The following is a 17,020-nucleotide window of genomic DNA, read 5'->3' as shown; positions in this document are numbered from 1 at the left end:
TATTCGGGTCGATGCTAGTAATTACAAAATCAGAAAACCTCAATTTTATATTTGGGCCGCCACAAATTACAACCGAGAGGTCCATTCTCACGTGCATAATTTCATGCAGATACTGTGAACATAACTACCGTATTTTCCCACATACGCATATAACCCGCAGACGCATATACCCAGCAAAAATAGCGTTTTGTGTAAAAAAAATTCAGATAGCCCGCACCTCCATATACCCCGCATGCATTCATATCTTTAACGTCATTACCGCAGCTTAATTCCATCATATTAATACGAAGTTTACATTTGTAATACATTCCACTATCAATTGTTAACATTACAATCATAACGTGCACAAAGAAAACAAACTAACCGGAAACGAGTGAACTTAAAGCAGTAAACAAGTAACACATAACTGGTAGATAAGTACTGTACAGTTTTAGCACTGGTAGATTGCGCACTGCGCAGATTATAGCGGCACTACGGTAACGCCTTTACCTCGCCCCCCCCACCTCTCTCACCCGAGCTCTCCCGTCACTACCACAGACCTTGCTCTGCCCCACCCTCCAACCCCCACCTCTCTCTCCCCCCAGCTGCCCCACCCCCCAACCCCCACCTCTCTCTCCCCCCAGCTGCCCCACCCCCCAACCCCCCACCTCTCTCACATCCCAGCTCTCCCGTCACTACCACAGACCTTGCTCTGCCCCACTCCCCACCACTCCCTCCTCCCAGGTCTCCCGTCGCCTGTAAACAGTGCGCGCACTTCAAACATTGTCGTTTAATTGTACAGACAATTCATTTAAAACGTGATAACGTGCAATTTTAGTGTGAGTGGTTTGTTCAGCAGTGCTTTAGTCAAAGGTAAGTGTTGCAAATGAAAACATTTAACGAGTTACGACATGTCACACGTGTAAAATGTTTTTGTTTGTAAAAAGTGGTATACCCCGCGGGTTATATGGTAATCTTTTTCATTGTTACTTGTCTACTATGCAGGATTAACCTTGTAACTCATGCCGTCAAAGCCAGTGGTAATATTTTTGTTGTTCTCAGGGTCAAAAACAACTTAAACTAATTTAAATATGCAAAAATTCAAACCAAATTAAAGCTAAGAAGAGTTGGGGCTCGATGCTGTCCACCAATGCCCACTTTGATCGTTCATGCGCTGGTGAATAAATTAGGCGAGACCCGCGACTGTTTAACTCGGTAAAAATAAAACAACCCATGGGGATCACGGTGAAGCGCCAACGCGGACGCAATGTCGTCAACGAGAAGCCGCTCGTCCTTCTCGAACCACCGCATCCCACCGGGACGTGCGGCGGGATTTAAAGTTTAACCACCAAGCGCCGCTGGTGCACAGTGTAGCTGGCTTCCACCCAACGTGTGCTCTCAAACCCCGACATATGTATAATGAGGCTCCTTTACTTTCCCTAACCAGGTAAGTTTCAGCAGTCCCAGCATTGCCTTTGAACAAGCCCATCAATTGGAATGTTTGGCTTAATTGATTCCTGAATAAAATGTGAAACAGCATTTCCCTGCAGCGTAGGTTGTATATTTTTTTTATGTTTTTTGGGGAACTTGCGCTGTGTATACAATATATTGCACTAAATTGAAAACTCGTGTCTTTAAAACTGATTTTAGTGTTTAGTTTGTTCTCCTTCGCCCCAGCCCTCCGATTAGTACGGTTGGCTACGCACGGTGTGAAAGAAGTTCAACGTACATACATACATGCACTCATAATAACCAGTGGGCTTTAGTATCACACTCCATGAGAGGTCACTTACTTTCTTCACTGATAATCAGGACTGTACATTTCTCAGTGTTTATCGTAAGGCTTGAAGCCATTTGGGACGGGCTGAGCCTGCCTTATGAGTAAAGCCAATAAAACGCCTGGCAATCATTTTTGAAGGCCCATATTTTCACAATTTCATTTTTGGATTTGTCCAGTGATGAGCATTGCCTTGACAATATTTTGGCAAATTTAAGTTTTTTGATCCCCGACTAAATCATAATTATAATTCAAAGGACTCACTCAGTCACGATCGACTATACTCAGTGTTGTAAGCATACACTTACATAGTGTTTCAGCTTAATAATAACAATAATTGTGAAGTGAATGGTCTTGACGACCCCTTCATTGTGGGGCTTCTGGGGTACAAACGTCACTGTGCTGTTCCATGCAACAGGCCCAGTGCTCAATAAAACCACGAAGGAAACAAAACTGGACACAATTAAAACTGCACTGTGTAAATTACAGCTAGCGGAACAGGGGCATGAGCAATCATTGCCGGCTCATTAAAGTTAAGCGTTGCATCAACCATCACTGTCAACAGCTGCGTGTTGTGTAAATAATGGGGCAGTTCGAAACTCTGCAGTGGCGTAATGTGGCGTGCGCTCAGTGACGCAGTCGACTCACCTATTGTCTTTCCCAGTGACGACATGTACGCCGGGCAGGACCTGAAACACACCCACCACTTTTACTAACTTCTCAATGCACCAAATCATGATCATCATCACAGCAGTCCTACAGCACAAATATGTTATTCTTTAGGATTGTACGTGCGTTGTGCAGAAATTGTACGCGACAAGTCCAGTTCGTGTCTACCAACTCAAACTAGAATAGGGGAGCACTCATTTTATGCGCTACCACATTTCTGGGAGGCTCAACTGGGAAATTCGAGTTGACAGCCGCTCTCTTTATCAGCCGCGCCTACTTTCATAAGTTGGCCCCATCTACTGGCCATAGGTTCCATCTACTCATGTTCTAGCCCCACCCACTACTCACAGTTGCACCGCCCCTTTTCTCTGATGACACCAGTACATTTTTTTTAATTGGGACTGTCCTGGTCAATATGCAACATTTGGAAGCCCTAACTCATCTCCATTGACTGTTCAGAGCCAAGGGTGGAAATTCCCCATTGCCACGGGGTAGCCTCAATATTAGAATAACAAGTTTTGTTCTCGTAAGGTGATACTCTAGAAAGATGATGGGTTGATTCTGGATTGGTATTTGAGCATGCAACTTCCTGATTGTGAATCAAACCCCATAACCACTGTCATCCAGCTAAATAATATTCAGTCTATTATTACCTATATACAGTACAGAGTATTCAATAACTAGTGGTATTCACATGAATATTAAACAGCAAACAGCCCTGAAATGTTCTCAAATGAGCGACAACGATGTGCCCTTGAAAACTCCGCATTCAAATTTTGATAAAAAAAAAATCAACGTGGCAGCTCCATGCATGAAGTAATTACCTCTATAGCATGTCAAAACAAAAGAGCAGATTATAGTTTGCGTCTTATTAAGAGCGAGTCTCTCTGGTGAGCCTTGATTCCAGAATGAAGGGGAAAACATTCCCAAAGGTCCACATGAACCGGGAAACCCAGGGGAAGTGAGCGCTGGTTGACGACATCTCAGTAAATTTAATTTAAAAAAACGGGTCGCACTGGCGTGGCCTTAGGATACAAAAGAATAAAATCTAACGGAAATTGATCAAAGCTGTCTCGCCCTCAAGTTGACACCAATTTCTTCTTTACAGCAAGCACTGGCAACGATAATTATTATTTAAACGACTGTAAAGATCGATCAATGGCTTGAGATACAATCCTCATGACAGCTTGTTGCAAATGCACACACTGCACCATTTGTACTCTTTGGTTCTTTCGGTAAAGTCACGTAGGCAGAAATAAAACAAAATAAATCACGACGTTTCAATAGCAACACAAGCCATCGTCTTCAGGTGAAAATCGCCATAGCAGCGATGTCTGCTGCGAGCAGGACGATGTCTGCTGCCTTGTGAAGAGAAGCTGTTACCAGCAAGAGTTTATATACGTTTTTGAGAACAAAGGTAGCCGAAGTAGTGTTAATGGGGTATTATAGTGTAAAGGTAATAAATAGCGTGGGATGTTAAAGGATTCCTGCAGTCACGAAAGCTTCAAATCAAGATTACACCATTTGTGTTTTCTAGAAATTGTGCGCAAAGTTGCCCAGTGAACAAGTTATTTGGATTTACAAGGCATCGACATGGCTGCACAGAAATTCACATTTGGCCACGACGCCATCAATGAATGAGCTCAAGCACGAAAGTGGCCCCAAACTAATGGTCCAAAATGCAACAACGGTGAAAAGCGACATTTGAGCATTTAAAATAAAACCACACTTTTTCGATCGGACGATGAGCCCCAGCACAGCAGCCATTGCGGCTTATTAGGCATTCAATGCATGGGCTCACCACACGTGCATTAAGTTGGGTTAAATTATTCATCCGACAGCTGCCGCTGGGCCACCCAAGGGACCAAATGCTTTTGTTATCATACTGTAAATTGGACGGTGTCTTTTCCCCTGCTTAAAATTAGGCCACAGTCTTAATTCCGCCTACACACAATCAGAGCCCTTGAAATATTAACGGTCACATGACTACCAAATTTAAACATGCATGTTATGTTTGTAAGGATTACTTAAAATAAAAACCACTCAACAGGACTGGTCAGGTGGCTCCGGGGTCACTGCTCGGGGGTCATGGCCGAGCCGGCAGTGCTCAGACCTTGGGTCTGAATTAAAACAATCATCCGTGATTAAACTACAAGCTCCAGAGGTTGAAATGGAGTGACCTTAGTAGAGAATTAATGATCTTAGCCAAGTCTCCTACTTCCTACTCAAATTAGCATCCCTCTTATTACAGCTCTGAGCCAGTGGTCTAAATTCCACATTACTTTGGCAGGGACAATTCCATCCAGAGGAAATCATTTTTGACTTCCCTTGAAATTTATGCTCATTGTTTCGACCCCGGAGGGAAAATGAGCTGAGGCAACCCCTCACAACCAGGATATGAATTGCAACCTTCTGATTGTAAGCCGTTAACGCTACGGCTGAGGCTGAGCCACCTGGCCAGATACACGTGCTAAATTTAGTTTGCCACTCGCATACAGTTTCCCAAACAGATGCCGAGCTGACTTGCCTGCGTGATTACCCTGCTAAAATCACATGACCGTGAGCATGTGGTGGAGGGGCCAAAAATCACCTTATGCCCATTTTTAGTCATCCAATATGTCCACAAGGACTTGTTAGGAATTGTAGGCATGAGGCCGATGGGTGAACAGTAGATGCCAGTGGTGTTATGTGTGGCTTCTATCCGGGTACAGTACTCCAGTTTCCTTCCTTCTCTCATCCATTGTATTGGCCAAATATCCCAGTGCAGGACCTGAGTGTAAAACAGCCTTGGGACTCAGTGAGGCTTTCCTGAGTAATTAATAATGATATCCCGAAGGACATGCCCTTTCAAATTGTCAAAATATATTTTAGTGAACTTTTTCAATCCACCTCATACCTGGACATTAGGAACAAAAACAAGAAAACTAAAACCTCTCCCATCTTCAGGTTTGTTACCCTGAGGCGACATAGTGCCATGTACAGTAGTTCCCCGGTTAACAGTGGCATCGGTTAACGATTTTATTTGGTTAACATTTCGCCAACCATACGACCCCATGGTTTCGACGAACGTTAACATTTTGATTAACGTCATGTTTACATTACGCACGCGGGCGCCAATTTCAGAGTGCCTATAAGTGGGGCTGAGCATGCTCTCAGCCAAACAGCGACGCCCATCTATGAGCGTTTAGACATTGACGGCTTTTGTTCACATTATACGTTTTCTGTTTTGGCAGTGGAAACAGCTCTCTTGTAGACTGAGTGACTATGTTTATATAAATATTATAATCCCTTAATATGTTCTTAGAATATTTATTTATTAATAGTGAGTGTTTAATTGTTATAAACTATGTTTTTAGGATCAAAAAGGTCAACTTCCGATCGTCTTGGAACAGATGAATGCTTTGAACATTCAATTCCTATATTCGATAAACAGTTATTTCGGTTCGCAGTAGTTTTCGTGAAATAGATTTAAAATGATAACCGAGGGACTACTGTACAGAAACATGTTGGGCTCTACAGCACGATGACCTATTAATTGCCTCTTTACAAGGGCACTAAACATAATGAAGGGAGGCATTAGGAAGTGCATGCCGCGTTGCTTTGAGCCGTTTAATAATGCATTCGTCCCTGCAGCCACATGCTGCGCACGCACACACATAAAGGTTCATATGCCCATGTGCATGTTACGTGTGGTCATGTGGTGTGATATTCTTGCATAGCAAGCGTAAGTTAGTATGTAATGCCACATATCTCTTTCACCTCCTTTGTTTATGGAGTATGGATTAGCATTAGGCATGAAAATAAGCACATGCTGAAGTTGCATAAGTTTGGTTAGGGAGCTCGAGAATTAATAATTAACATGAGGACAGGCCACGTGCGGGAGTGAAATAGATTGAAGCATAGCAAGACTGCGAAGGATGAGGCCTTCACCCAGCAGTGAATAGAACATGGCTGATGATGTATGTTGAACTTCTTTCCCACCGTACGTAGCCAACTGTGCAAATCGGGGGTGCGAGGGAAGAACAAACTAAACACAAAAATTATGACGACGATTTGGAAAGTAACAATTCGCCCCCTGCACGATTCAATGAATTTCATAATTCGTGGTGGCAATTCAGCACCAAATGGAGAATAACATTTTTTTTGCCTTGCCCGTATCGTCTCTCGTTTGTACTGTTTCTCATTGACCATGCCATGTGTAGTCTTGTTCGTTCCATTCGTAAACATGTAACGGTTATATATAATTTGCACAATTTGACATGACAAATATATTAAATCAATTCTCATGTGTGTAGAATTCAATGTAAACATATATTTTAATTGATGGATCAACTCAGTTTCATGCCTAGTGTGTGTGTGTAACCCTGCTCATCTGTTTCACATAATGGGGTACTGTGGTAGGGGTTAGGCATGTAACAAGCGCATTCTCTTGTTGCACGATCGGTTGAGGAGCAAGGATGCGTGAAATAACGTTTTGTGCCTCGGCAACACAAAAAAAAAACTTGCTTTTATAGTCAATGTCACTGTCCACTGGTGGTAAGATATCCATAAATGCCATCAGTGGACAGCTAAATCGACAACAAAAAATCTGCTCGGATGAAGTCGTGCGGCGTACTTTAAATGGAATATGTGCGCTAATATATTTCCCCTTATTTATTAGATGTACATGCAAGGATGCAATGATTCGTGGCTTAAAAATGCATTCTTACGCGCACAATGCACACGTCGAATCATGCGAGTGAGATGAAGCCATGTATGATGTAAGAAAATGGTATTCCAATGTAAAATTTAGGGCTATTTGGAGCGGACAAAACCAAGAAACAACCTAAATGAATCAATTCGGAACACTCAAACTCGACCATTAATCAAAGCGCTCGGGGACTTTCGTATTCACGTACTGTATGTTGAACTGGTCACTCCGTACGTAGCCAACCGTGCTAATCGGGGGTGTCAATTGTTACAATCCAAATATTACTGGTAGGAAACAAAGTGGACTGGAAGCCCAACCTGGATTAATTCACAGGAGGCAGGGGATTAATTGTGTATGTCTGTGGATGTCTGTCCACGTGGGAGGGGTGGGGCTGGGTGGAGAGGGGAGGGTAGGGAGGGGCTGGGTGGAGAGGGGAGGGTGGGGATGGGAGGGTGGGGAGGGGCTGGGTGGGAGGGGTGGGGCTGGGTGGGGAGGGGCTGGTCACCCCGTGGTGCCCTTATAAAACTCAACGTTTAACCTACTCACGCCGGCTTGTGCCCGCCCTCACAGTCGGGCATATTTGCGGAATACACCACGCCGCCGTTGACCCTGGCCATTGACCCTGGCCATTGACCCTGGTCATTGACCGAGCAACCCAACGTTCCTACCAGCTCCCTCCGCAGGAATGTGTTAATGCCGACACGTAGCTTTATTCAAGAGTCGGGAAGCGTATCAGCCGACCGACGTGTTCACTCGCTGCAGTGTTTCGGTTTGCAATGCAGATGCATAACGGTATCGCGCAATGCGTGGGCGACATGTGGTTGCGGGCCATCCAGCCACCATGATCGGCCTTCACTTTGAATTAGCCTGCGTTTATTTTAAATTAAAAGCTGCGACACAACAAACAATGCAGCTGTCATGGGTTTAACGCCTCTAAAGTGTTTTGAAATCTGCCGTATCCACCTGTCCCCCCCCCCTCCCTTATTCTCGGGAACACGCTCGCGATGGGCCATCAATCGTGGCTTGCGTGCCCTAGCGCTGCTGTAATTACGCTCGGAGGCCAGCCAGTTCACGTGGGGCGTGGCGCAATTTCCAGCTTCCCATCCATTAGGGGAGCACAATTCAGCAGCAGAGAGCGCTTGTCTGCACGTAAAGTCGCCATCACGGGCACATCCCAGTGGCCCTGAGGGGGCACTCGCCACTTAATGACACAAGAAATCACGTGCAGTTTGCCACTGTTAATAATTCACGGGGGGGGGGGGGGATAACCACTCCAATGGTTTCCTTTTTACTACTGTGACTAAGGAGAGACTGGAAGCCTTATCAACAACACAAGTGAGTGCAAACAAAAGGTAAGTATTTGGGGAGATGAGAAGCAATTCGTGAAAGTAGGCTTTGGTCGGCAGTTTGTTAGTCCGCTGCTTAATTAGGGGTACGCCGAGCCACGACATGCGGGTTGTGGGAGTTCATTGACCACGCATCATCACGCCGGTCAGAGAGAACCGGTGATTTTCCTGCAATTTAGCTCCGCAGAATTAATACATGAGTAGTAAGATTAACAGCCGTCTATTAGGATGCTACCAGCTCATTGCGACAAATTATCAAAAAACTATTGAGTGCTCACTCAGATGATAGAAGAATCATGTCGACATGCTATCGCCTTCAAACAAGCTAAGTCATCATACAATCCTGTTGTTTGTATGATTCCCCAACACATCTACATCGCCGAGATAAGCTAAACCTATAACTTGCGTGTACAGGCTAATTGACCAGTGCGAGGTCGTGTCTGGCATTACCAGCGTGGTAAATAAGGGGCTTTATTATTGGTTTATTTTTCAACACAACCATGACGACACTGCTGCTTTACATTGCAAGGCAGTTGGTTTAAGGTTGCTAGAAGACTGTGGCAGATTGTCCTGAAAATGTAAAAACAAATTAGACCATGCAGTTTTACACCATATGTAATTTTCTCAGTGTGGAAGGGCATCATTTGCAGCTAAATGATCGTGCGCGACGGTTGGGTGTGGGTGGCCAAGCACCACAGTATCTGGTGATTTGTGCATGGAATAGATATCAGTACAATGCCCTCCCTTTTGCATGAATAATTCAATAACGCTCGCCCCTGGGCTCGGCTCTTTGGCACAGCTCTGAATGTGTGCGCTCTTGGGAAAGAGCGAGGTCTTGGCTCAGACAGGGCCACCTGCCTCGGCAAAGGCACCTGCACCCGAAACCCAACATTTGATCAGCGAGGTCGTCGATCATGGTGCTATGGCCGAAGTGACTCAACTCTGAGTAGTTCCCCTACTCAAGTGGGATGATTAACTGTTGCGCGCCAGCCCCACATGCATCCATTACTGATTTAAACCCTACGCCCAACCATTATACACCATCCATTAGCTCGTACTAGACAACCCTCTTATATCGACACCGTGAAGAGCAGAGTGGGACGGCAAATGAAGCTGCTATACACTTGGGAAAGGTATCTGGAGGGCACGGTGCAAAAAGAGAATACGTATTTCTATCTCACTTTGCAAACAGATGCATAAAATTGTTAATAGTAATCGGATGTGGAACTGGGTAGAATTATTCATGGATTAAAACATCATGCTGTTATTCGTTTTGACGTTTCAGGCCAATCTATAACATTCCTTTTCTTGAAGCAACCTTCAACCAACTGCTTTGTCCTGTGCAGTAGTTGGTTCAGCAATGATTCTGTTGAGAAATAATTATAACTCTTTCATTAACCCAGAGAAGCCTCACTGAGAATTAAGTCGTATTCAGCATTTGAATGTTTGGGCAAGTCCATGAACATATGTTTAGTTTCATGGTGGACAGCACTGAAATACCCGGTGAAAATCCACAAATACTTGGGGGCAACGCTCAAAAACGCCACACAGACAAGTTAAATTATAATCTATTGCTGTACGCCATCTCTTGTTCATTTAACAGCGTTGCATTGCACGTGGCAAAATCATGACGTTTTCTACTTCAGGTGTTGCTAACTTACCCCAAGGCAAGCAAAAGCCACAAGCATTGTCATCTCCAAAGCCAAATTGACATTGTGATGATGGTCATATTGTACAGTATTCACCGGTGAGTAAAGGCCTTTATGAATTGGGACGGCTGGGTGCTTTCCACGCTTTACCTGTTTCTGTACGCTGAATTCAACTGCACGGAGTCTGGCCCCTTTTCAACGATTCCCACCCACACCTGGTGCTTGTCAATGACGTGCGGGTTCTCCAGCTTGATGGGGAAATCGCTGCGAAAGACAAAGATCACCCGTAGAGACTGAACAGACTACAGGAGCAAGTGCTGTTAGCGAGTACCTATGAAGGCCGGCATGGCGTACGAGAGGTTGGTTGGCCAGCACCACGCCAAAGCCGCCTTTATCTCCCTGGTGGTGACGTTTACACACCACACCAGGTACTTATTTGAGGCCGAGTCGACCTAGGGGAGCCCCAGGACCGGTTCAAATAATTGTCACTGGTGTTGATTGTGAGCAGGAATTGAACCTGGTTCGCCGAGTTTGTAGTGCAGTGGCATTAACCGCTGCACTACCGCTCCCTGCTTCATACACACACACAATCGCAAGTTACAACAAGCATGAATCAGCTGAGACCCAAACAGTCAACACTTGTCCAGTTTGCATGCTTAGGAAACAAATGTAAATGCACAGCCTTCATCTCAATCTACTGCTGAATGAGGGCACCCCCACACCGTCGGTTGTTGTAGGGGTTATTTGATCATACTTCACGCTGGTCAACGCAGGATGGTGAAAGCGTTGTCTCACCGCCTGGCTGCCTTTTCCCGCTTGCCTGGTTCCTCGCGCCTCCGAGTCGTTCTCTCTCTCTGAGAGCGAGCGAATACTGTGCGTGTTACAAGTTTAAATTATTGTCAATATTTACAGAGGCACGCTACAATTCCATTGCTTTGAGTTTTTCGCCAAACAATAATTGATTCGGTGGTATTGTTAATCATCATGTATGTAAATAAAGGGAAGGCATTTGTGGGGGGGGGGGGGGGGGGGAATAACCCCACTTAGTTATGTGGATAATGCTGTCTTTTCTGCGCTTCAGCGCAATTTTAATTGCAAGCAAAACAAAAAACCAGGCAAGCGGTTCCACTGTAATGCTGCCGATAAAATTCCATTTTACAGCTCTCTGTAACATAATAATTGCCAGCTGAGTAAGCCTGCTGATAAGTCAGCTTAGTCAGTAGCGCACAACAAAGACATTTCCTTTAAGAGCAATTTACCCATAACAATGTTTTAAAATTACATTGATAGCTAAGCTGCACCCTAGAATTGTTTTCATTATACATAATCACTGAAAACAAAAAAATATATACCAAATTATAAATATATCACAATAGGTGCCCTTCTCTTTTGCAAGGTTGGTTGGCACTCATCGTCAAACGCCAGAAAATGTACCTCAGTGGGACCTCACCTCATTCTAAATAATGGACTTGGACTGTAATAGGTAATTATTTACAAGGCAAAAAGTTAACGCAGCATGCCACTTTTGCCTCCACTAAAACCACAAGCATGACAGTACCATAAAGGGGACCTCTTTACGCTTTCTAGAGAAACCACCACGACTATTCAGCATTCTTCTGCCTGTGCCCAATTACCATAACCAATTGATGGATGTTTAAGGTAGGCGCAGAAGGCCTGCTTTAAACTAAAGCCGGTCTTGCCAGTAGTGATTACAAACTTAATTTCCCATTTGTCCGTGTCCACGTGGCTCTTTTCTGCTCAAGCTTGTTGTACCAATGTGAGCGGGAAGGTGACCTTCACAGCGAGCCTCTCAGAGGCGCCACCGTATACTCCTAATGACAGTCGGGGAAATTACAATCCCACGGTGCAACGTGGCCTCATTTGTCTAACGCTGACGGCCCCGAAAGCCGCCGCATAATCATCGGAATACCAATCGGAGTGCCGAATGCACGCGCCGCAAGTGTTAAACGAGGGCTGATGTTCACAAATGCACGGAAATGTAATTAGCACTGGAATGGTGATAAACCTCAAGTGCCCGGGGAAAAAAATCTGGTGCAGTTCCACCAACTGCAGCTGCCAACGTTGGAGATAAATACGCAGCAAAACATGTCATTGGCAGGAGGCGGCTTGTTTGTGAACACAAGGCATACATCAGCTCCTTCATTAAAACTGATTCCTGTGCTCGTGACAGAAGCATTTACTTCTGCATGTAAGAATTCAAAATAAAAAAAATGTAAACTGTATTTACAGATTCTGTGTAAATGTCACCTTTTGGCTAATGAAATGAAGTTGATGGAACTCGAGACATTAAGAGGACAAAATAAATTGATTTAAAGCTTTCGTGACTGCAGTAATTCATATTCTTAGTTTTTTCGGTAAAGTCACGTTGTTATTTTGTTGTTTCTCTTCAACGTGACTTTACCGAAAAAACTAAGAATAGGACAAAATAAGTTATTGTTTGAATACAATCATGAATCTGAATCGTGACAATTGAATAATTGTGAGGTGTGTGGGAGTGAATCATGGAAAGACTACTACACAACACTCTTAAATAAGTGGACAACTTAGATTCTAGTAAGTGGAGTTATTTCTCCAGTTTATGCCCTATAATCCCAAATGATGAAAAAAACAGGCCACACAAAGCATAATGATTTTTCTGACATTTCACGTAAGCTTATTGAGGCCCACACCTGATTACATTAAACTGGGGGAAGAAAGCTATTACGTAAAAATATTAATTATTGCAACTCTAAATATCCATAAACTGTGCCTGTCAATCTGTGCTATTATTCAGAGACCTTGCCGTAATTATGCGTGTTTAGATTAGTTGATTAAAATATTCTTAAGTTCAGGACAATTGGATCCAATCATGCACGAAAGCAATCCTTCAACAAATTATGCAAACAATATTAAATTATCACCTTCACACCTTCAGGCGAATGGAAAGAGGCAGAACCAACAATACAGAAACTACAAATGAGACAAAAATGAGTCAATTCACTTGATCAAATAATAACCACAAATTGTCACACTTCACCAAACTGCATTGGTGATGGAGGGGGCTCACTGGCAGAGCCAGTGGGGGGGGGTGGGGTGGCACGTGCCCCCCCAATGATCCGATCTAAATCTCTAATTTCGATTGGATCATTGGGGTTTATTAGTAATAAATCGGCATTTTGGGACCCCCACTTTCACTGTGTAGCATATTATTATGTGCCAGGGACTCTATGAGATGATAGGACGCTAGTCCGAGTCCATAATTGGCAATACGTAATGGCAAAGCAGTTATAAGTGACTCAGAATTGTGCGCTGTTGCGTATACAGTACACGACTTCCCTGAAGGCAAACACCTTCAGCGAGCGCGATGGCGATCACACAACGCGGTTCGAATTCGACCCTTGATCGATGGCTGCGCCATCGCTGCACACGCATCGAATAAAATGCAAGGGACAAGTCTTTACTTACTAACAACTCCTATCATTTTTCATTGCTGGAGGGGTTGCCCCCCCCCCCCCCTACATGAAAATCCTGGCTCTGCCATTGAGGGGGACAATTTAATTGTGAACAACTTTCAAATCCAGAGGTGACCAAAACATTTGGGGCTGGCCATACAGGTCACCTCACTGATGCTTGGTATTTATCTTTCTAACAGAGCCTTGCCCTATAGCCTCATTGGCATACATGTTTCAACGTTGTGTTTTCACATTGGTGCCATCATCCAGGACTGGGCGGGTAGGAGAGAACTTCAAAGGAAATGAAGGTGGCCTCCAGGTTCAAGCAGTCCTGTAGTTTAGCCTAGGGTATCAGGCTCCCTTGGATGTTTGCTAATCATTGAGAATGCTGACACGGCAAAAATAAATTCAATTAACTGCGCTTTGAGTAGCAGATGGAGGCCACTTTCAGAAGCTGAGGAAGCTTCTTGTGCAAAGCCATCAACCGTATTTATTACACGTTCCAACGGAGCATAAGTGGGCTTAAGAAATGGGTTCACATGTCCCTTTAATGCTAACAATCAACAACTACACGATGGGGATGGGGAGGTATTTTTAGATGCTCCATTTCACAAGTTTCTTTTTTTGAAGCGAAGTGAAAAATTTACTTCCCTAAAGAGAGTATCCCACTGCAGATTGAGTGTAATTATTAATTTACAAGTGGGTAAAGGATGCAGCAGGAAACCACTGTGGATGTAAAACAAGGAGAGGAAGACGCGATGGGGCAGGGCATGTGCACAGGATGAAGGAAGGTAGCTTCACAAGACAGGCAATGGAGTGGCACCAACAGGGCACTGACCAAGGGGAAAACCTAAGCCAGATCGTGGTGAAGATGAGAATGTGAGAGCAACAACAACCGCCATTCGCCATTAAGTGGCGGTGACGTCACCACGATGCTTGTGCCAGGCTATGTGCACCTTGAGGCCACGTGAAGTGTCAAACTCCCGCTGGCAAGAGGTCACGGGGCAGACCCAGGTGCCACGGGTCGACTGACTTAGATTACTAAGCTGACTGGCTGATGCACCACTTGTGCCCCCTACTGTACCAACGTGCTGTGCTTTAGCCACCCGGCGCTCCGCTCGTTGTTGTGAGCGTCGCTCCTCCATCCTCCGTTGTTGGAGGGCGACTGCCTCCAACTGCCCAGTAGCATCCTTCACAAGCCTCCTCCACAGAGGCCAATCTTGACACCGCTGGTATCAGTCATCGGCAAGTCTACTCAGCTCCACATCCTCCTGTACCACATCACTCCATCTCTTCTCTAGCCCGTGCCACGACCGTTCAGCTCCCTCGATCCGGCCGAACAAAAGCTGTTTAGGCATGCAGTGGCTGGACATGCGGGCTACATGGCCCAGCCAGCGCAGCCTTTCCTAATGGAGGAGCTCACCGATGGGACTTTATTCAGATCTTTCAAGGATTTGTGAGCTCCTCACACAATCCAGCCTGGTTAAACCCAGGATGGATCGTAGGCAGGCAAGCCTAAATGTTTCTAACTGGCGAAGATGTTCCATTAGGGGGGTCCACGTTTCGCAAGCGTAGAGAAGGGAGGGAATGATTGTGGCCGAGAAGAGCTGAAGCTTCGTGACCAGGTAGCTTCCACACAGCATTACGCAACCGATGAAAAGATAATGCCGCTCGACTGATTCGGAGTGAGACCTCTGCTGTTAAACCGGAGCCGGTCATGAGCACACTGCCCAGGTATGGGAAACTCTCCACTATCTCCACAACTGCCCTATCACCAATTGGGAGTTGTGGGGGTGAAGTGTTCGATGGTACAAAATACCCAGGCAGGTGCTTCGTTTTGGTAGGGCTGATGGTAAGGCCCCACTTCTTAGTGGCAAGCTCCAGGTTCAGCAACAGTGCCTCCAACTCCTCCACTGAGTGAGCAGCAATTACAAGATCATCGGCATACATAACATGGTTGAGCAATAGGGAGTCATCCCTTGACCGCACCCGGGCATCTATTAGCGTTCCATTGTATCTGTACCAGATGGAAATTCCTCCAGTACAGCTAATGAAGGCTTCACGAACGACGTGGTCGAAATAGATGTTAAATAATGTGGGAGCCAGAGGACATCCCTGTCGCACCCCAAGGTGTAGAGGGAATGGCTCCGACTCCCGGTCACGTAGTTTTACCCGGGCCCGCTCACCATCATGAAGGTCCTTAATGATCGTGAGCAGAGGGTCAGGGACTCCGAAAGCACAAAGAACAACCCAGAGCCCAGGCCTACTGATGGTATCATAGGCCTTCACCAGGTCAATAAAGCAGAGATGTAAGTCGTGTTGGAATTCCCTAAACCTCTAGCTGTAGCAGACGGACAGAAAATATGGCATCTGTGCAGGACCGCCCTTTCCTGAAACCGCATTGGGGCTCCGCAAGCCTCTCCTCAGGCGATGTTTAATAATCCTTGCCAGTACCTTTCCCAGCACACTAAAGAGTGAGATGCCCCTGTAGTTGTTACAGTCTGTGCGGTCCCCCTTCTTAAAGAGGAGGACCACCAGGGCATCCTTCCAATCTCGCGGAACCTGTCCAGTGGTCCAGACTGTTGTTATGATGTCATGTAGGGCAATCTGTGCACAAAAGCCACCCTCCCTCAGCATTTCGCTTGGGAGATCATCTCTGCCCGGTGCCTTTCCTGGTCTCAGGCTCTGGATCACCTTCAGTACTTCAACAGATGGCACCTCAGCCAGCCACTCACAGGGGGTGACTTCTTCCAATATCTGAGGCACCGCAGTTTCGGCAGGGTCATTCCCACTTTTTCCCACGTTGTTTTCCAGGCTGAGGGATTTCCTCTCCCTCAGGACCTCACAGAAATGCTTAGCAAATCTGCAAACCTGTTTCAGGGGGCCGGAGATTTTAATAGGTGTGGCGTTGCAGGTTACTTTTTGATGGAATTAAAGAGCGATTTGTGATCGCGGGCCATTGAGGCAGACTCCATCTCCTCAGCAACCCGCGACCACCACCCATCCTTGCAGCGCCTCACAGCTCTCCGAACCTCCGAGCGAAGGCTGCGGTAAGCTTCCTCATTCTCTGACGTGGGATGCTTTAGCCGATGAGAGTGGGCCTGTCGCTTTTTCTCAGCCAACTTGAACACCTCCTCTGTCAGCCAGGGCCCCTGGGGAGGTCTGGACCGTGTACCCAAAGCAGCAATTGCAGCTGCATGAGCCACAGTCATAAACCTCGCCCATTTCCCCTCGACATCAGGAGGACTGGGGGTTGATGCCAACCCCAGCCGCTAGCGATGATGCAATTTTCGCTTGCAACTTTCGTCAGCTAGCTTGAGACCATGCCACTAAGGGTTTGAATGGGGTCCTGGGTGTACACCCACTTCCGGAGTGGAAGAATGGCAGGCGTATATTACAGATGACAAGTCGATGGTCAGTGGGCAGATTAGCTCCATGGTAGGTCCTGGTGTCAAGGA

General features: G+C 45.7%; 1 protein-coding gene across 2 annotated transcripts in view; it reads right to left on the bottom strand.

Moving 5' to 3' along the window:
• RTEL1 (regulator of telomere elongation helicase 1) overlaps window positions 1–17,020 on the bottom strand; it is a 74,558-nt gene that overhangs the window by 37,575 nt on the left and 19,963 nt on the right. For both annotated transcript variants that reach the window (XM_032953153.2, XM_076066510.1), the window contains exons 18-19: window positions 10,261–10,374; window positions 2,405–2,445 (exon numbers count right to left, since the gene is read on the bottom strand). In XM_032953153.2, the coding sequence (XP_032809044.2) occupies window positions 2,405–2,445; window positions 10,261–10,374 (155 nt within the window). The remainder of the gene's footprint in view (window positions 1–2,404; window positions 2,446–10,260; window positions 10,375–17,020) is intronic.

Source organism: Petromyzon marinus, chromosome 12, assembly GCF_048934315.1.
Source record: "Petromyzon marinus isolate PM22_M1 ecotype Great Lakes invasive population chromosome 12, UKy_Petmar_22M1.pri1.0, whole genome shotgun sequence".
NCBI lineage: Eukaryota > Metazoa > Chordata > Hyperoartia > Petromyzontiformes > Petromyzontidae > Petromyzon > Petromyzon marinus.
This window is presented reverse-complemented; position numbering and strand designations above follow the sequence as displayed.